The 22,489-nt window shown below is 38.2% G+C and overlaps 1 protein-coding gene across 5 annotated transcripts in view; it reads right to left on the reverse strand.

Moving 5' to 3' along the window:
* LOC137001147 (uncharacterized) overlaps window positions 1–22,489 on the reverse strand; it is a 300,011-nt gene that overhangs the window by 175,393 nt on the left and 102,129 nt on the right. Inside the window, exon 5 of one of the 5 annotated variants that reach the window (XM_067359474.1) lies at window positions 5,245–5,309. The exons of the other annotated variants lie outside the window; for them this stretch is intronic. Coding sequence (XP_067215575.1) covers window positions 5,245–5,309 — 65 coding nt within the window. The remainder of the gene's footprint in view (window positions 1–5,244; window positions 5,310–22,489) is intronic. 5 annotated transcript variants of the gene reach the window in all.

Genomic DNA, 22,489 nt, shown 5'->3' on the forward strand with positions numbered 1-22,489 from the left:
CCACTTTCGCAAGGAGTTTCGAGATCGATGCGCCTCGAGCAATCGAAGAAAGGAGAATACGTTCCTCTCTTCCTCCACGGAGCTCCTTCTTTTTATTGCGAATAACCGGATGGCGCGTCTTTAAAGAGCGTCGACGGCGGGTGTGAATGGCGACTTAAAACCATTCGCGGAGAATGCTGTTATTCGACGAGTCACACCATTTTATATCGCAATAAATTTGGCTCGGATCACATCTATATAATTGTTGTTATTCCGAAGGTTTCTCCCGATGAAAACGCGAGAGGCAGCTCAAAAGGCTCGGCAAAGAGAGTTAGAATTTACTAATTTATAAAAATGTCATATTAAATAAACGATCTTGTCGCGTGTGTGCGTGTATAAAATATGTCATTAAAAATAACATAATGTTAATTCCAAATTTAACTTAAATTTTTGCAGAAACGAGAAAAATATATTACGAAGCACGTCTTAAAATTATGTTTTCCAATGATTACGCTTTTTCCCAACAGTTCTCGATCTCAAAAGTTTGATCAACGATATTTTCACTTCTTACGATTACTCTTCAATTAGCAATAAACACTATAAAATTCTGAGCGACGCAATTTTCAGCACTTTGTATGTCAAATATTATCAAAGATGACGCTATACAAAGGGTGAAGGGAAACGACCGAAGTTGAGATGACTTCCCATCGTCGTTATTTGGGGAACAATTTGATAGTGTCGCTTCATAAGGCGCACAAAAGGGGATGCGCCTTTTCAGCCAAACAAGAGAACAACAATACGCTTTGAACATACCAAGCGGGAAGAAGTGGGAGTTACACGGATCAGATTTTTCTCCAATCACCGTAGAACTCTCGACCATTGTGCCGCCGAGCGATTTTCCGCCTGGCCGTGCTCGCTGTTTAATGAAAGAGTTCTCGCGCGGAAATGTAGAAAATCATAGAGACCCTTCGGGGGAAAAGTTTTCTTGAGCAGAGCGACAGAGATGGCGAAATGAAAAGAGGAGCTGGGCCGGATGGGCGGTCGAGAAATAAAGGGTGTAAACGAAGACCCATTAACTTGGAAGACCGGGTTAACTCGGGGAGCACGCCCGTGGGAAGCGCGATTTCTCAAAGTGTCACGAAGTGCCTTTTACGGAGACGCATCGGCGCCGTAATGTCGATAACTAGACCCAGACTGATCGTTCTACTTGTGCAAACGTAAATATCGTAAACTAGAATCAATTTAAGTTTTTAATTAACCTTAATCGAGTCGAGAGTACGAGATCATTTCTAAGCTAAAGCTTAAATAAATCTGTCTTGCGATAAATATTATAAAATAAAGGTGTTTTGACTTTGAAGAATGTTCATACGACTCTTCTAAAAGGCTTGGAAAAACACTACAAGTCAAGATTTCATTTTAATAAATAAATGAAGCCAATTATTAATCGTGTGCACATAGTGTCGACGCATTGATTAATTAACGCTACATATAAATATTTACTTTAGATTATCATTTTCTTTTTCTATATCATTCCTTGAATAAGTTGCCAGCCGACGGAAATTATCCTATTCACATCGACGGACTATGATACGCAATGTAAAAACAAATTTACAGAATTGCAGAACGCGCGATCTTCAGTGTTTAGCCGGCGGCTGTTAGCGGTCTTTTCGCAAATAGCGCGCGGCGCGTCTCGACTTACGCATACGATAAGCGTTACAAATCGAGCTGTCGGCCGAGCGAAAAGCGTGTACAAAGTGCAGGAGTATTTACAATGGCCCACGGTATTCATAACGCCCGCTCGTAACGATTCACAAACGAGTTATCGCGGTCATCTCGGCAATTACGACGGCTGTTCAGTCGATGGCCGCACAGAACCGCCCAACGTATACCCTGCACTTCATCGATTATACCGAGGTCGAATGAGACACTATTAAATTAACAAATGTAACGACGCATCTGCTTAAAATCCGAGACAAAAAATATAAAATCATACATCTTTGCATTCCAATAAAATTACTTGAAAAAATAAAAATTGCAAGAAAAATCAATAACAATGCTTCCTCGATTAAGATTAATAACATAATAATAAAGTAACAATAATGATTACTAATAAAAATATTTACAACAAGACACAGAGGCAATCGCGATGATGGTTAACCATCGCGTAATGCACCGATGTACTATAATCTATGATGAACGAGGCAAGTGGAAACAGGTGCGACCAGTAGAGAGCAAGGGAGCGAGCGCCCGCTCGCTCGTAGAAATCGTTGTAATTATTATGTGTAAACGGCGTTCGCGCGCGCTCAGAACAGTTAAATTGGAACGGAGAAGATCGCGGACTTCCTGCTGGCTTCTCGCGCGCTAATCCATCTTGCCTGTCGTCATACAATAACTATTATATCCACCGCGAAGTGGATCAGGGTAGGATCGAGCAATATTATTACTTTTTCCTCCTCTTTCTCCTTCTCTCCTCTGCGTTTCCGCCTCTCAATTCTCATAAATAGAGCCTACTCCTCATAAATGTATAACTGGGATGCGTAATTAATTAGTAATGCAAATTAACTCCTTTTGCTTATAACGGTGTAACGATTAAATATGTCGTATATTTTTATCATCAAGAATCAATTGAATCATTAAGACATCAATCGTTTTTTTAATAAATTTAAAAGTAATTTTCTTTTCGTGAAAATTTTATAAAAGTTTATTCGTTTATCAAATTTTTTTATTTTTAGTTTTCAGTATTTTAACGACATCAAAACACATATTGTACAAACACCAAAATAAAATTATTTTAAAAATTATTTTAAAAAAAAAGTATTTAAAAATAGTATTTAAAAATAACTTGCACTTAATAAAGAAAGTTTTAATCAAAATTGATATTGAGGTTTGATATCTCAATACTGAAACAATTCGTAATTATTCTTATTTATCTTGTGTATCTTAAGTAAAAATCAATTATGATAAATCGACCGAGAAGACACCTGTGTTTTAACATTGTTTTCACAATGTAGATAACCAGTTAAAATGTAACTATTATATTTGAAAAATTATTGTTTCGTTCGAGACAGAAAATGATTAATTTCCCCACTCGCCGGCTTTTCGATTATCGCAAAATTAATTAACACAGATTTAGTAATTACCACGTTCACGCAGCTAGCGAACTCAATGTTTTGCATTCGCGTACGATCGTTCGCGATCGTCCACGCTACATACATATACTCTGCGTCAAATATCAAATACACACTGCGCGCGATGCAAACGCATTCTAATTAAGTCATACCAAAGCATTGCAATGTGGTTAATTATGGTTGCACGTATCAAATTACCAATTTATGTCAAATTCGCCACATTTAAAGGGTGTTTTAATTGGTAATTATCAGCATGTTACTAATGTGTTTCAGGCCGAAATCGATTATCGATCAGTATCGAAATTGCCGAAGGCGTATTTAGAGCTGAATAGCTTATAAGCTTCATTATAAGAATAATTATAAACTTCAACAATCGTTTCGAGACGTTGTATCATTATAACATTCAATTATGTTGACCAAGTTTAATAAATAAGCGAATGCTTGATATATCCGAAAAACTGAAAGCGTTACTTGGTGTGTGTGTGTCAAGAAATACGATATAAACGATATAAATCGAAGAAAATAATAAGATGACTCGTAACTGTAGCTATAAAAGTTGAAAGTATAAATTTTTTATTTAAAAAAGTCTTTACAAAAAAAATATTGAAATATTAAAAGTTTTGTTGAAATTTCGTTTTTTTAAACGAATGTCATTTTAACCGGATTTTAAGTCCATGTTTAGTGATAAAAAATATTAAAAATGAAAAAGGAAAAAGTTGTAGTGAATCGCAATCTTCCTTTCTTCCGTAAAAATTTCTATCTTAAATTCAAGCGAGAAATCTGCTCGTAATGTTTCATAGCTGCAAATCATTTTGTATAATCAGAAGTACCTTACTTATAAACCTTTACCAGCCATTTCCTGTGAAAATGCGACAGATATAAGGATCCGGCCTCTTCCGGAATGGAATCATCGCGTATATATGCGAACGTGCAACATTGTGAAGTACGATAATCAGCCTTGTAGATTTAAGCGCTCGTTGCTGCTGCAATTCCCGCGCGCGCCCGTTTCCTTTCCCTTTTCTACTCGGATACGCGTATCCGTACGTCGGCGATAATGACGGTAAGACCACGGTAAGACGGCGCGCTGGTACGAAGGACGTGAGGTATTAGGAATAAATACGGGAAAAAGACGAGTGCGACTTGCCCTTGCCACCACCATTCCCGCCGATAGTGTCTCGTTTTTTGCGAGACTAGCTATAATAAGGCATACAGCTGCCTCAGATTTTTCGCTCTTCTTCCGCTGCGCGAGAATATACGCGGTATACAGGGTGTCCTGCTTCTAACATATTACTTTTTAATAATAAATTTTTCATCTATTTAAAATTGATCGCTAATTTCTTCGATTAAAATATCGAAATACTTATAATTCTCGAATAACCAGCGATTAGAATTGAAATTACATTTTTCCAAAATCTGTCTTCATCGTTTTATATTCGATTATTTTTTGTTTCTTTTTTATTCGACATATCGATGAATAATGCTTTCTAAGATAGAAAATGAATAAAGCTGAGATTTCGATATCATTTATCATATTTTGACATTCCTTTAATATCATTTATAATACTATCAATTTATCGAGATTAAGTTAATAATAAGCAACTTAAGACTGAAGTAATACGTGCATACTTTTTTGCACGGAGAAACCGTGATACCTCATTCACCCATATGGTGCCGAGAAGAAATTGATTGTTTCTAACGACTCATCAGTAATTCGCCGTTGACGTAACTATCAATTCTCAAACCACCAACCTTGTAATCTCCCGGTAACATATGGACGGGAAAGAATCTCGGTAACCGTATTTCGCCGCGGGCCATCGTCGAATGCCGTACTATTCGCTCGTAATTCAACGGACACTCGTGAAAAAATGTGCGGGTGATTGACGTATTCGGCTCAGGTCGGGCTGTTGCGAAACGCAAATGCGGGCATCCCTCGCCGCAGGTTGTCACAGACGAACTTGAATACTTTTAGCAGGTAGGTCGTGCGGCGGATGACGAGAATTTCGCGCGGTTACAGACTTTGGAAGAAACGTTAAACTTTCAGCTCTATCTTTCGTCCAGATAGAATCGTTTCGCCGATAAAGATTCTCGACGCTTAATTCCGGACTATAAATCTCACTGTTATCTATCGCTTACTCACCAGTACGTTGGAGGCGCGGTATAATTCTAAGCACCGCCGTAATCTTAGAACAGCTCGTAACTCACCTGAAATCAAGAAGATCAAGAGACATTAGTATCGGCTTCGGACATAATGTAAAACAATATAATAAAGAGCTGGAACACAATGTGCGCGCGCGCGTGAGAGAGAGAGAAGTAATAGAAATCAATAAATGATTAATAGTCACAAGACGCAAACAAATTATTTCTATCTGATAAAAGAGATATCTTCAAAATTTGTCACCTTTTTTCTTTCTCTCTCAACTCTATGTTATACTTGATCTTACGCTGGCAACACAGTAATGGGGTGCGATGAGAGATACATGACGCCAAGTAGAAAGAGAAAGTGCCAAGCGACCAAGAGTAATTGTGGTGCGCGCGAATTTATTCGCGAGTATATATCACCAAAGGGAAACCATTAATATTTATCTAATAAATGTAAATAACTCGCGCACGAATGCGGGATGAGAGTCCGCGTAAGAGATATTTATCTCCGCGAACGCTATCGCGGTTACAAACCACCGCCTTTTCGATTTGTAATGATCGGTAGGGACATTATTTTACAACAGCGCGGCATTATATTATACAAGAAGCGCTAGAGTGCAAAATACACATTACATAAATTTTTATTATTATTACACATTAATCTGTTTATTATATCTTAGCATATTTAAGACAGCCCGTTTAACTTCATACGATGCATCCCAATATTTTTATATTTATTTGACTCAATAATTTCTCTTCTTACTCTTTTTTTGGCGACATGAAATGTTGTGTAGTAGGTGAATTTGATAAAAAAAGAACCAAGAATTTCTAGAACGCGCCAAGTGTAAGCTAAGAAATATTCGATAAATTAAAGAGGAAAAAATGGCACGCGTCGATAGAAAGGCAATTTATTTGTCCCTGTCAAAAAGAGCAGAAGGAAAAGAACGCTGGTCAACAAGCCGAATGTCGATTACAGCCCGTTCGATGCAGTGTGTTCGATTATCGCCCGAAGGCGACGATATCGGCGCCTACTTCTATTTTCCACGTCAGATTTCTCTCTTGAAAGGTGCCGCCGACAAAAGTGAAGAGATGGGGTATGCGGGGAAGCAATTTCCAACCCTCGCTCGCTTGGCCGTCTCTTTTCTACATTTTATCGCCTTTGTCCACGTACAGTTTGCTCATAGTTTGCGCTTTTCTCTTGCGCAGATCTCATCCTTTGGTGAAGAAAGACACGTAATAGAAACATTATTTTTGCCTAGCATATAGCATCCGATGATAAAAATGGTATCAATAAAAATTTATTTCTCAGAAATTAAAAAAAGCATTAAATAAATCTATAGATAATTGATATTTGTATTACATTCGTTTTTTTATGTCTTACTTTCTCTTTTAATTTTTCATCTCATAACTTGGCAATTTCTTAGTATTTATATTTGTAATTAATTTTTTATGTTTTATGTTTAATAAATTTATATCAAATTGATATTTGATTAGACGTTTATCATTATTACTTATAACCATCAATGTACACACTGACTTGTGTAGTTCGCGCTTTCACGTCTTTTTGTGTATGAGAACTTTTAGAAAACTTATATTTCAGAATATAAATCGCAACTCTCTTTCTCTCATGGGTTTTCTCAGAGAAAAGCTGACTGACAGTATTACGACGTTTATAAGCTCAACTCAGAGAGCAGTCGTGATCGTTTTAATGCACAGTATGAATCAGTCGTACATCGAATGGCCCGCAGAGACTTCCTTCTGTGCGTCGCGGCGATTGACGATCTAATTATGCGGCTTCTGTGTTCATTTATGCTGACGTCTGAATATTCATACACGCACCCGCGCACATGATGACGTCTCTCAAGTACTCGGCCCGCCATTCGCAATGTGCCGTAATTCGCATAATTATTCACATGACATGCCGCGGAAACACTATTAAACTTTCGCTATTAGAGCAAAAAGACGAATAGAGAGTTTTACCGTCGTTCACTGAAATCTCGCGTGATATCAGACATGAGATGTTTAAGAATTAACAAACATAAATACAATTTAGAAAAAAAATATGACAGAGGTATGGAGCCAGTAACTGATTGAAAAACAAAGAATATTACTAACCCGCATAAGCTAATTCTTCCATCGCTAGAAAGATACAAAAAATTTTTGTGTTATTCGCTATTCTCTTGCTCGAATTTTGTCGCTCAAATCATTTAGCTTAACACGAGTCTATTACTGCTAAATCGTAAAGTGCTGGAATCAATGGCGAAGCCATAAAAATCTCCTTCGGGATTTTACCGGGCATATTTTACAAAGTAAATTACTTTATCGGCACCCACTGGTGTCCTTTCTTTCCGGCCAGTAGAGCCGTTTTTGCACGCGATCGATGGACATTGACTCGCTCGCGCTCAGTTAGACAACCGCAGCTTGTCGCCTTAGTTCCTCTCTCTCTCTCTCGTGTTATCAGTCGGGAAACTGCCGCCGGACCAGTGATTCCGTGCGGATACAGGAACACCTATTTCATAGGGCAATGTCCTGCTCCCGATAGATCGATCGATCGATCGCTCGGAGCTTTTACTCGCATTAAGCGCATAACTGTTCGCCGACCGACGACGAGAAGAAGGCGAACTTTCTTGCCGAATTTCTTCCCGCAATCTCCGACATTGCCATTTTGCCTCGTCCTATCCGGTACGCGGCTCGTTTATCACGCAGCACGCGGTCAAGGATAATGCGCCTCGAATTCTTCCTTCGCCGCTCGTGTCCGGTGGCCGGTACGCCCGCCGTCATAAGTTCCAAAGAGCCACCATTTGTTCGCGGTTGCGAGTTTTTCGCTTAATTTTTCAATTTCAGGACGCGAAGGACACGACGAGAAAAACGCGCACTCCCAGTCTAGATAGAAGAAAAACGGCGCACCGGGACAAACCACCGCAATGATGGACGAGTCTTCTTCTCGTTAATTGATTCCGAAAATGCTTAGTTATCAAGATGGATTATTTGTGTAAACGGAACTCTTGCGCAGTAATAAAATTTACTATTCAGCTAAAATCTGACATAAGTTGTTAATTCGAGATGGTTAAGTATCTTGATAATGATGCCTCTGGTAAAACTCCTGCTAAAGTAAATTTCTTGAAGAATAAAATTTTCTCATTTCTCATCACTCTAAAAATCAACAAGAGTAATGTTTCAATAAAGTTAATTGACTAAAAAAAGTTTACTCAATATCTTCATGTACAAAACATCATTTTTTTATAATTAATCTACTTTATTAAAATTTCCACTCGAGATATAATTATTTCATAAATTAACTCAAAAACGGTTTATTTTTGACAAATTCCAACTCAATAGAAATATCAAAAATAAGACAGAGTCTGTCTTGATAATTTTAAGAATTTCGGAATTCAAAAAACATTTTCTAAAAATTATCATCTAATTTATTATAATTTTTAACTTTTTGAAGACAAAGTTGAAAAAAGTATTGCCGATAGGAAAAATGATCCGAACATCACACGTTAGTTACAAACGATTTTTCTTCTTGAAAAATGTGCTTACCGTTACTAAGCGCGCTTCAAAAAGATGCAATTGAAAAAAACTTATGCCTCATCTCTCGAGCAATCGGCGTCGATCTCTGGAGCACTCGGTATATAGGTCACAGTCGAGCCGACGTGCCGACGAGAGAACTTCTAGGTCAGAGGTCACGGCGGAGTGATCTCGGCAGTCGGAGTCTGACCGAGTCAAATTAAAAGTTGTTGTCGTCGTCGTTGTCGTCACGGATTCATGAAACCGGCAGGCTGCCGGCGGAAATGAAACATTAATATTTTCACGTTGATAAAAGCGCGTGGCGCGGCGACACTTGGCACGCAACGCATATACGCGGCGAGTTTATAAAGCGCGTATTTACGAGGACACGTACGCGATGAATTTTGCCGCACCGGCAGAAAGGTAACTCATTCGTTATTATTTCTGTCTGCGCACAGCCCTTTTATGTAGCTACGCGAGAGCGAATCGCGCTCTTTCACGCCATTTAAGTTCAAACGGAACACGAACGAACGCAAACTACTTCTCTCGACCCACATAAACGCATCTGCCCCGTTCGCAACAGCTAACCGCGACAGTTCTCTTTGAACATAGATGATTTTCTCGTCGTTGGATAATTCACATCACCGCAAATGGCTTCCTTAACGGAATAAGAACGTCGTGAGTTTATTTATTGATTGTATCAAATGTGCTAAATCCGTCGCTACATTTGAGAAATAGGTTAACGGGTCGGAAAGCAGAAGTATAATAGTTTCTCGTTCTAAAAGTGGTCGCACAATAAAATCATAACGTTAAATGATGATACGTATGTCGTCAGATTTTCAAAAATAATAATAATTGTAATACGTTCTAATTATTGATACGCCTGCTGCGCCAAATTACGTTATTATCCATTGATCATTTTGCACTGTAAATTCAAGGATAGAGTATGATCTACTCGGATTCACTCGTAACCACATCCTCGCTGTACATCCGTCCTAACCCGCATTACGCGGTTGCATTGCGACACAAATGGAATCCGAATTGCAACTCTCCTCCGAGCTCCACTCCGGAGGAACTTTCTAACGGCTAGTGGAAAATCCCCCTCGTAAAACTAATAGAGTAACTATTACAAAGTCCTACATCTCCATCCGTCTTCCTCTCGCTCTCGCTCCGTCTCTCACTCGCGCTCCCTCAACGTCGTGAAATTTAATCAGAGTATAATAACCGTGACGTTATCGAATGCCGAGCACGGAACGGCTGCTATATCGAACCGAATGAATTGCAACCGAACGGTCTCGCCATCGCCGTTGGTCAACGTTGTTGGCGAACGAACGCCTCATTTCGCGTTTCGCCGCGGGACTTTCTCGCGCATCGAATTCACAATAGAATTGGCTCGGGTAATTGAAACGCGAGAATTCCTCTCGCTCCTCGCCAGCTAGTTGGAAGAGAAGGGTAGTAGCTCCGAAGGGAAGATATAATGATACTCTGCTTTCGGCGAAATTTAGCCCCTCTGCGTCCCGCTATTATTTTCCCTCTATGCGCATGTGAATCGCTTTCGTCGAATTTATTAACATGAAGCGCTCATACTGCCGAAAGTTTCAGATCATTGAAAGTGGAACGAATGAAAATTAATCAAGAAGAAAGTTTTAAGAGTTTTACCTGTGTACCGAATTCGAAATCCGGAGGATGAAGTTCGGCTGTAGAAGCGCCTCGAGATTAAAAAAAAAAAGAAAAAGCAAAGTTTACTGTGTGTGGTTTTCCATTTCCGGCGAGCGCAATGTAACAACATTCACGAGAGAGGCATCAATTTTACAACTCTCCGAGTCGATGAAGGTAAACGATGGATCATTAGCATTAATAAACGACCGGCATCGAACTTTGCGTCGTTTTAACGGTAAGGCGAAGACGGCGGATGCTTTTAGCGAAATGCTCTGCGCGCAAAGCCGGCGCTGTTTTGTCGAATGATTCTTCGGCAAGTTGTACTCGAAACCACCGCCGGCATTTATATGCAACCTTGTGGTGGCTTAATGACGATGATGGTTTCTCGAGCGGCGGTGTAACGCCAATTTATAGCTTGAGTAAAAAATAATCTTGAGCAAAAACAAGTTATTTAAGAAGACGAGAAAAGTCACACTAAGAAAAAAAGTATGTGATATTTGAAACCATAATCGTATGGGACTACAATTATAATCAGAATACTCATTTTTATAGGAATTGTTAGCAATAATAACCTTGTACGTATGGTACTGTCAATCATATAATCAATTACATAGTTAGAATACCTGTAAAAATGTGGTTGGTGCCAAAAAACACTATAGATTATGATTATTGCAATTATTCTTTTCTCTCAGTGGCACAGATTTCAGTGATTTTATAGTAAGCAATCGGTACGTTAGAAGCAAACAGAAAAAAGTATAACAGCATGTTAGATTGTATTCTATATCTTCTAAAATAAAAATTGTAAAATATAAAAAAAACTTTTATTTTATACGTAAATTTTAATCAAACTAAATTTATTTATATTTGTTTGTGCAAAAAGTACTATAATTGTATAATCAAATTTTGCAAGCTTCCATGGATTTTTAGACTCAAATTTTGTTTCTAGGACATTAATTTTTACATGAAGCTCAAACTCAAAATAATCGAAAATCTTGCTAGAAGTGACACTCCGTAACGTACGCAAGCTTCCATTGTCTGAAAAATAAAGAACGCCGCGTCCTTAAAGTGCTCAATAAGACAGGGTAAATGGGACAAAGCTTTTAGGAAGCCCCAGAAGGGAGCTATTTAATGGAGTACTAATCTGGATACACGTCCTCTTATCAGGGGCTTCCGATATTTCAGCGATCTTGCGCGACAACTCGATTGCTACCGCTATCGCCTCTTGATAACATCTAAATGGAGTTCCATTTGTAGACGGAAACGTAATCCGCGTAATCGTGTCGCTAATTAAATTCTATGAGCTTTTTACGTGCGTGTTTGCGATATCCACTGCTGACGTTAGTGAAGAAACGCATTGAGAAAGCTTGATAATATCGAACTTTACTTCTTCTGCAAGATAGAAAAACTTGACATATAAAAAAAAAATACACGAGAATTGATATTAAAAACTACGTTAAAGTATTATAGAAAGTTTGCATATAGCGGAGTAGTCGATCTCAATTTCAATAGCGTGTTCTTTGGCAAATTTAAATTACAATTAGTAACAATATTACTTTATCATCAGTTACCTTTTTTTATTGTACTTTCTTTTGTCGGCGATAAAAATTTTATCCGCAAAATTATAAGCTAAATCACTTAATTTATCATCCATTGTAAATTTCCGCTAAGATTTCGCTATTGAATTATGTCAGCCATCGTATTCATATCGTGAGCCTTTTTAATTCGGCAATGTATCTGAAACTGTTGTAATCGATCCGTCTTTAAAGAGTCAGATTTCTATCTCCCACACATAACTGCGGGCACCTGCATTATTATACAGCGCACACATTACCTATTGCCGAGCAATGTAAACGCTTTATGCTTGAAAATGAGAGCAGAATGCGAACTATTCCGTCGACCAAGCGAGCGTAATAAATTTGGGCAGAGAGAAAAAAACAGAGAAGACACCCGGGTGCAATTTATCACTCGGTCATTGACGGCAATTAATCTCTATCGGCTGCGACTAATATTTATATTCTCGGGGAAAAACGCTTGGCGCGAAAAAAGAAAAGAGGCATAGAGAAAAAGAAAAATAGTGCGTTTCGATCGCGACTCGTTTGTCACTCGAACCGATCGATAGCTCGAACGGTAAAGATTTTTCTCGCGCGTGCCCACGTTTCGTATACGCGTCTCGCGATGCATCACGAAGTAGAAAGTCACACTCTCCCTCTTTCTCTCTCCTCTCGTGTAGCGAGTCTACTAAACGGCGCCTCCACGCGATGTTTCCGTACCTACTTTCGCGATAAATCGCACAGCGATAATGCGCACGTGCAAGCCGCATTTCCCTCGTTCGAATAAACACGCTGGAACGTGGTGGTTTCGTGGCCTGAAAAAAGTTATCCTTCGCACTCGAGTTTGCGACAAAATCGCGCTGTGAATTCTTCATTACACACGAGATGTGCGTAATGCGTTTTCTTGTTCGGTCTCATTCCGTTGAGGTTTGGAAGAATCGATAAGCAGATCCAGGAAAAGTTATGAATATTTTTACAAAATTGTGGTCTGTACATTTTACATAAATAGGTGATTTAATGTACGATATTTTATGCACGTTAAAAGAGTGCCGCCATAATGTTGTCCTTAAATAACGTGTCGCAGCAGTTTTTTTACTGCAACGTTATTAACGAGGTCGGAATAACCGGTACACTATCGATGTCCAAGTTTTGATACGTCACGCGCACTCGTAGCCGTCAAAGCGCCGTCAAAGGGTACATTCAACGCTCTCTCTTGCCAGACTTTGACGCCGTTACACACGTAATAGAACACCGCGAACAAACGACAAGCTCCGCTCGAGCGTTCGGTGCATGCGAGAAACTTTCGGGATTTCAAAACGGCCGCGCGAGTAATCTCGTAACAGCCCTCTCGAAGATGAAGGACTGGCGGGTGTGTCGAAGTGCTAAGTCATGAGAACCGCGGCGGCGAATTTTACACAGGCCACACAACGCCAGAAACGCTATAAATCATTAACTCTCAAACTGGTCTGTGGCCGACATTATGACATCGGCGGTGTTGCACTTAACGCAAGGTCTTCTAACTTACATCACGTAAGTGTATTTGGGTATTACAGCGAACTAGGGCGAACTCTGACTTACTACTTTGGATACTATCCAGTTGTAGTATTACGTTGAATCAAGAATGGACCGTGTTAGAGAAATATATTTTTACGTAATTTTTAGATTAAATATAGGAATGTATTATTAAACTTGTATTTTTACATTAAATGCACACAATTTATATCATAATATTTCATATTTTATATAGCAAATATCAAAATAATTTGATAAAAATTTGCATCTAAAAAGCTATCAAAAGTTCAGCGGATGTTATCGAGAAAGGCTATTGAAAATGCATCATTAGCATATCTCAAGCTCTTCAAATCGCAATTAAATAACGCTCAACGTCCGTTGAGTCGAGCATTGAAATAGATCGACAATGCATCATGCAGGTGCTTCCGTAAACAAGCGTTTTTCGAGCGTCGTCGTCAGTGCATTCGATCGTAATTAATATCGACCCGGCCGAATGATATCCATTCAAGCTAGCCAATAATATCGGCCAGCCAACGATAATGGCAGATATCTTACTGCAAATAATGCACAACCCGTCGCATTGTTGACAGATGAAATGATGAAAAGAGGAGAACGCGACCGAGAGAGAGAGAGAGAGAGACACAATAATGGAAACACAAAGCTCTTGATCGACATATATACACACACACACTCATATATACACGCGAGAGCTATGAGCGCAATGCGATCCCGTTCCTCAGTTTCCTCGTCGTGACATATCACGAAAGGTTTCGCCATAATACCAACTATACGCCTCGACACCAGCTGGCTCTCCGCTCTTATTACAGCGGTCGAGTTAAAGGGCAATCTTTCCCGCGCGCAAATCGGAGCACTTTCGCGAAACAGTTTCGTATCTCGAAAGAGTTGAATCTCTGCACGATTGCTAGAGATTGCTCGATTTTAAGACTAACAATAGCAAAATTTATTTTACTACATCAGTAAATGCTGTGCTCTCTCTATATTTATATATTTACTTACTCATTTTTTAGAAACCTCTCAGACTTACCGCAACTTGTCATATTTGCATTTGGATGTGAAAAAAGAAGAATATAATGAGATATGTTAAAAGCAAAAGGGTTAACGAGTCTCGCCATACGAATTACCAGTAGAACGACTAATGGCACCGAAGGTGAGTCGAAGATAAAATGCGCGACAGGTGCAGATGTAAGCGACTGCCTACGCGCAACGTAGGGGCTTTAAAGATTATTCTGTCGCAAACAGGACACACCCTGATCTGCGGTATCTCCTCTCTTTTGCCAGGGAGGAATTTATGCCATGGGAGAAAAAGAAAAAGAACGAAAAACGTCGAAGGCAAGAGCGCAGACGAGTATCGTTTTCTATCTTTAGAATTATAAATTAATGACACGCTTCTTCGCAGATGATAACGACGATTTACGAGCGGTTCGCGCGCGCCACGAGTGTGTTTCGACGTTTAGATACGACCTGCCTTATCTACAAAACGCCCGATACTCACCAATACTCGAGTACGCACGGCATTATCGCAGCGTAAAACTGCGCGCGGAAAAGCGTTGAATTTAAAGCGGCGAGTGAAGAGGAGAATTACGGCCAGAAAGACGTCCAGATTTTTCGGCGAAACTTGAATCAGTCGATCTTTCCGCGGTGGTGCAAAGATAACGCTAAAAACTTCAGAGATTATTTATTTGCTGCATTAATACACACTTTTTGTTTCTATCCATCCTTCAAATATGCAAATTTCCATATTTTATTTTAAATATTCCCGAATTTTTATTCTTTGCAAATTCAAAGGTTTGCAAAAGGACGATATTAACGCGAGAGCTCATCAAAACATCATAATTCACTGAGACGTCAAAAATACGATTAACGAGTTGAAATAATTCACGTTTTTGAGGACGCGAATTTTGCATTTCTCGGTGAATTTGTTTTTTGCGCGCACTGGCGCCGAATGGCTTTCCAATAATTTTGACGGGTCGAATTATTCAACGTGGGAGAAGTTACGAGCCGACATTACACAGGTTTTTCGCCAACATTCCGGCAGCGTAGCGACGATCGTGGGATATTTAGAGGCACAGAAAAATCGCGCGAGCCGCGCGTGTGGTATAGAGTGTTTAAACATTCAGTAATTACGTGCTTGTGCTGCGCGCCGTATTTTATGACACGCGTGCACTCTGCATACAGTAACACTGTATCGCTTTGAATTACCGAGAACAGCCGATCAAGCGTCATTTTAAAAATAATGTTAAAGCCAAATTTGTGACACCTTAAATATTGTAAGATAATTTCTCGGAAAGATGTTGATAAAAAATGATCGGTCTGATCGTCCATTTAAATAATAAGATTTACCTTTCAAATAAATTGTAGTTTTTGTATCATTACTCTTTATTGAATGATAAAAAACTTATAATCAAAGCTTTAATCAATTTCGAGAGAATAATTTGCGAAAGACTTCTTATTTCTGGAACTCAAATAAGCTGTTTTCAACGTCGTTATGCAAGTGCACACTTATTTGGCCAAAGAATTCATATTTTAATCTTATCCTTACGCCATCTCTATAAGACGTCATTATGAAATCTTGTTTTCCGGTTGTCAAGATAAATAAGCTCGCTTTGTTTTTGGATAAACTTTGAAAGGATGAGTTAAGGCGATATCTCTTGAAGAGCGGCTTAAACTCGCACTACACATCCGCAAGCTCGTCTTTCTTACTTAAAAGCTCGTCTTAAGTTCCGACTATGCATACAGTCTTGGATGTGCACCAAACAAAATGCAAGACGCAAATAAAAGATGAAGAACGAAAAGAAAGAGAGGCATGAAAAGAAAATGTAGAATAAAAAATAAGATAACGCAATATCTTATGACTGAAACTTATCATAAAATACTTGGCTAATATGCTAATTTATAATTAATTTTTCAATTTATGGCATATATATATTTTTTTACATATTAACATCTTTCCAAATAAAAAAATATTTTTAATCATACAACAAATGTACATTCTAAATGACATATTTAAATTTCGGATACGGGACATGTCCAAAAACTTTTTAGACACAACAGACTTACAACTAACAAACAACTTAACAGACACAAATATACCTTCGTGTCACGTGAAATCTATATTTAAAAATGAAATAACCGTCGAATATTCTAACTCATTTTATCGATCGTAGTTTACTAGTAGTTTGACCAATTCACCATTTAATACATTCACCATTTAATATGCTTCTATCTAGTAGGTAAATCACGAGGACGATGAGAAGAACGACATAGAGTGCACTGTCCATTGCTTATGCAGAAGACAGACATGTACGTGACCACAGTCGCGTCGTTAATTTCGCTAAGTACCGTCCGAAGTCGGGCTATAAGCGCCTATATTGACCGCTTCATCTCACGTTAAGTAATTGCCAGCCGATGGAATTACAATCGCAGTCGTTCGTCATCGTCATCGTCACCGGGCATGACACGAGAAAGACATGGAAAGAGATGGACAAGCATGATCTCTATAGCGTCTATTGTTGTTCGTTGTTTCTATACAAGGTGTTCGATAATAAGCTTATTTTGTAATGTTTTATTTATCAAAAAATCTGGAACAATGTTTCTTTAACCCAAATTTCAAAATGTGAACAGTCTGAACAACGAGCGATTAAAAAAGATTTTTGACGAATTACATTTTTAAAATTTTTAAATTTATAACGAGATATCTATTTTTCAGCTAATATCAGAAGCCATGCAAAATATTTTACTTTGAATCTTTAAAATTACTGCTGATATAACATTCTGCTATATTTAATTATTCTCGTTCTCCACGAAAAATCTCCAATTTAGATCAAATGAGCGTTCCAAGAAAAAACATTCGTATTTAATGCAATTTGAAATTTACATTTTAGAATGCGAAAATTTGTAATTCTAGTATTAATTTTTCAATCGTGAAAAATGCTCGATGAAAATTTTATTAGAGAGAGAAATTATTTAACTTTTTAGCAAAGAATATATGTATGTCTGTACACATCTGTTACCAAACACTCCGTATGTGGAACACGCGATAGCTGTACACGCAGTTATTATGAGCGAGATCTGTGCCCATATACGATAACTGTGCCGCTCTCCAGTTATGCCTCCTCTTTCTCATCATAACCGTGTATACATATTTATGCCGCTGTCTAGTCATATATACCGTCTTCTGAAAGAAGCGGCGAAGAAAGAGAGGAAAAGGATGCAGAACGGCAGTTTAGTAAGTATTTATTTTATAATCGGGAACTTGAACATTCTCATCCTGTTTTTTATATGAGAAAACAGATAGAGAATATACTGTGGTATCAGTATATGAAGCAACAACTATATTTACATAGTAGACAATAGTGACTTAACGTTAGAATAGAAATAAATAAAAAGAAAAGAACAAAGGAAAAGAGAAAAATTGTTTTACAGTTAAAGCATCAATTCTTCAACCGTACGTATGATGAAATTTTTGTGATGCTTTTAAAACAATCGTTTCTAAGCTTTATTATCGTTAAAAATTTTATCCCCTAAATTTCGCAAGCGAAATAAATTTTAAAGATTTTTCAGCAATCAACGTATATTTAATGACATTACGACGTATCGTTATAAAATTCTTATCTCTTCTAAAAAATATAATTTTGCAGGCGAGAAATTGCGTTCTTACATTTGATTCACCATAGAAAATCTTAAGGATGGGCATAGAAAGCTGCCGGTAAATCCGTTCAGCCATTCCATTTCATTTATTTATCACATCCACTTTCTACAGATGCGGCAGCGTCGGGAAAAACGTCGGGAATGTCGTTCGGAATTACGGGAAATGCGCCCTATGCCACGACTGCGAAATGCGGAAAACGGGCGTGTTTTGTGCACGAGAATGTGTACGCGTATACGTATGTGTCGAGAACCTAATTCAGAACGCGACGAAGCGTGGCTTAATTCTTTACGCATATCCTTACGGAGGTGTTCGCGCTGAAAACACGCGCTTTTACACGATATATGAGGATAAACGTGTGGCAAGGATATATAAGAGCGCTTGCACGCGAGAATAAAGTTGCATGCATAAATGCCACTTTTTCGACACCATCATTCTTTAGTGTAACGAAGTTATTAGCAACAGGTGACCGCACGAGAGTAACCTGCAAAGTTTAATCTTCGCATCAAAATTCATAATACAGGATATACCAGATCAACTCATAATTATATTAAAAATCTTTGATAAAATTCAAATTAATTTTTGCTCGACAAAAATTCACGTATATTGTTAAATTTTTTGGAAAATTTCAAGTGAAATAGTACATTTATATTAAATTTTTTAAAATAAGATCTGTTTAGATTACACCTGTCTAGATTATTAACAAAACCAGATTTATTTATAGCGTTGCATAGATAAACGAGTGTTCGGAATGCAGATTGCGAGATGTAACGGGCTATTTCTGCTGCGTAATACGCGCGTTAATTAAAACAAATGGCCATGAGCGATATTCGAATTTTATGCACTGTTACGCAATAAATATTGAGCAACCGAGTCGGTCGATGAGTACGCGCACGCATGAGCGCATTAATCAGCGAAATTTGCAGCGAGAGGGAGGACGGCTGCTGTACGCGGAAGCTTAGATTTCACTCCGACTGCACTCCCGACATCGCGCGCGTGCAAAGCGCATCGGTCGTAAAACGTCGATGCAGCTTTGAATCCGGCTGCACGCGGCCGAATGCACTTCCGTCTGCTCCGATGCATCTACTTTGTTCGCGTGAAAGCGAAACCTGAACAGCTCTTTACTACATAGTAGTAGATGTTGCAAGAAGAGTGAACACAGAGATCCATTGCAATTTTTCGTTAATAATAAAAAAAAAAAAAAATTACGATATTACGTAAATATTATATATAATAAAAATTTTTAATTGAATTTAATTGATTTCAATTTTATCAAAACTGTTGTATCCATTTATCTAATTAAAATTTTGTATTCGCTTATTAGTTTATACGTTTATATATTTATATATTTATTAGTCAAACACGTCTAAACTTGAAAAGATCTGCTACCATAAAATGTATGAAATTTACCATATATAAAAATATTAGATCTTTAGAGCGGTACTTGGCTATTTATTTGCTCCACTACTTCGTCAATTATTTTTGCGATACCGGGCCAACGTTATACGCTTATTTGCTATTCATGTTACAGCCGCGATTTAACCGCGCTCTTTCTCCAGCCGCATGGATGTGGAAACTTTAAAGTGTCTCGATAATGATCATCTTGCAGAATACTAGCGCCGTCGGTATGGAGATACTGAAGAGTTCCTTTACGCTTTAATGCATCGTTTCGTCACCGGTCGCTGATGTCACGAGAAATTTGCACAGAAAATTTTCTCGGTCTACAGGGTCGATGCAAAATCACCGAATAATATTTTAGAGGCGAACATTTTATCTCGCGTGCAAGCATTTTTCATTCAGAATTATTGTAAACAGAAAATTGAATTTATCGACGAGAAACATCGTCGACTATTACAGATTTATAAATACGTATAACACAAATATTTTTTATATTTAGCGCAATATTCTGCGGACAGATTTTATTAACGCGTTTATATTTCCATATTTTTGTTAAAGTAAAATAGCTTTAGCATTCTACGGGAAATGTCGTCGTGTTCATCGAATGTACTTGTATCACCAACACACATTTGTATATAAATGCACGTTGCATTCGGTACGATTATACTCGCGGCGTATACATTCGGTTGGCAATTACTGAATTTACGTAACTTGGCAGCTTATAGCGCGCACGCAATTTATTATCGCGCGAGAAGCACCCGTCCGCGACGTTGCGCAACCTGTGCGCACTCGAAAACCTGATTTTCCTGTTAAGGCGACCGCAAAGCGGCTTATGACGGAACTGGACACCGCGCCGTCGTCATTTAAAATCACCGTCACGTAGCGTAACATCGGTAGCGAACGCCAAAAAACAAGAAGACGAAGAAGAAACGCCTTTCGCCCTTCATCTCGTGGATAAATCACTGATATCATCCACTTCACTTGATACTGGTTTCTTAATTTTAATCCCCGAAGCCCATGAGCTTATATATAATTTATACCCGCATTTCTAATATATTAAAAGAATCTTAACACTTTATCCATGGATTTCGCTGTTTTGCGTCAAATTGAATATTGTCGTCTCTTACGGATAATGCAACATGCGTCAAAATAAACATCGAGAACAATTATGCACATTCAGTCTCAGTTGCCAATCAATAATATCGATTTCTCCTGAATAAATTAAATAATGCTAATCTTTATTTTTATATTTCGTCTCAAATTTTAAAAATATGGCACCCAATAAGATATACTAAAAGAATTTTAGAAATAAACATAATAAAAGTATCGACAATGATGAATATTTTATGAATTTTTTACAAATTTCAATAAATTTTTGTTCAAATATTTTACTTATTAAAAAAAAATGAATTTAATTCATTTCTATGCATAAAAATCTCGTATTAGATGTGAGTAAGTATATTACCCGATATAAAGTGTTGATTAAAAATTAAAAATTTTTAATTTTGTCGGATCTTTCCTTTTATTATCTTTGATTTGATCCATCATTCGACGCTCAAAATATCGCGCAAAACTAATACTTTTATACTGTAATCAAGCTTAAGAGCTTTAGAATTCTACGAGAAATATCGTCGTATTCATCGAAGGTATTTGTATCACCGACACATTTGTGTATAAATGTACATTGCGAAGCACACCAACGTCGTTTTCTCGATACCCATTTCAGTTATAACGGCTTATTCTCAATTACTTATTCTGCATCTTTTTAACAGTAATCGCGTAAATGTGACTACAATGTTTTAGAAAACGGCGTAATTGCTGGGTAATTACGCGGCAGTAATTGCAACGCCAACATGCTTTATCACTTTGCTGAAGAAACATGCGTGCAAATCGATACACGGTTTGCCTCGGAACAAAGTGGACATGCCGCAAAAAATGGCTGTGATCTATGAATCCAAAGACTCTTTTTATAAAACTACAATACTTGCGCTAAGAGAGAGAGAGAGAAAGAGAGACAATCACGTCTATCGGTTCAAAGTTACAATCGAGATCAAAGTCCAAAATTGCTTTCGTTCAATTGAAAGCCATGCTTCGCGCCTATATCACCGACCACCCTGTATGCTTATACACACATACCGAGAACATAGCGTGGAAATCGAAGCGTGGAATTGCTTAAACAGAAGTCGTGCAAAGGAAAAGAGGAGCGAGAGAGAACGGGAGAATGTCCTACGCTCCTCGCGACGCTCGCCACGCTCCATTAATTTTATTACGGAGCCCGGAGAGCGCGAATTCTCGTAGCGATCGATGTAGAAAGAACGTAGTAGATTTCCCCTGCCTCTGTACCTGCCATTTCTTTCGTTTCCTCCTCCGCGCGGAGATAATGTCGAATCAAGCGCGATATATCGCGCGACCGAATTCGCGATCGAACGGAAAACGCGCGACGTCGCTTAAATTTCACGGCTAACTGCTCGTACGTAATAACTCGTCGTCGGATGATAATGCAACAATGCCAGCGTAACGAGATACTGTATTATTAACATATAAATGTCAAATATTCGTTCAACGTCGAACGCGCTTTTGTCTCGATAATTCACAATCCTCGCCACGACGGCAGATTTTTTCGCGCACGGTGTTTCAAAATCACGAAACATTATTATAATTTCAAATTTTTATATGCATTTCAAAGTATCAAGTGTCGTGACACATAAAATAAAAAGATTTATATGCATTTAAATGCGTTATTAAAAAATCAAATCGTTAAAGAATTGTTGAATAATTAATTATAAATCGTTGACTTCTGTAATATGATCGAGTTAATTTGACGTGAGATGACGCACTTCTTCCAGATAGCACAGGGAATTGTGGATTATACGGCGAAGATGGAGCACGCTTCAGCGTGCGGTATAAACGCGCTCACATTTGCGCATATATTTATTGGACAGCATACC

The sequence above is a fragment of the Linepithema humile genome, chromosome 7 (genome assembly GCF_040581485.1).
Source record: "Linepithema humile isolate Giens D197 chromosome 7, Lhum_UNIL_v1.0, whole genome shotgun sequence".
Lineage (NCBI taxonomy): Eukaryota > Metazoa > Arthropoda > Insecta > Hymenoptera > Formicidae > Linepithema > Linepithema humile.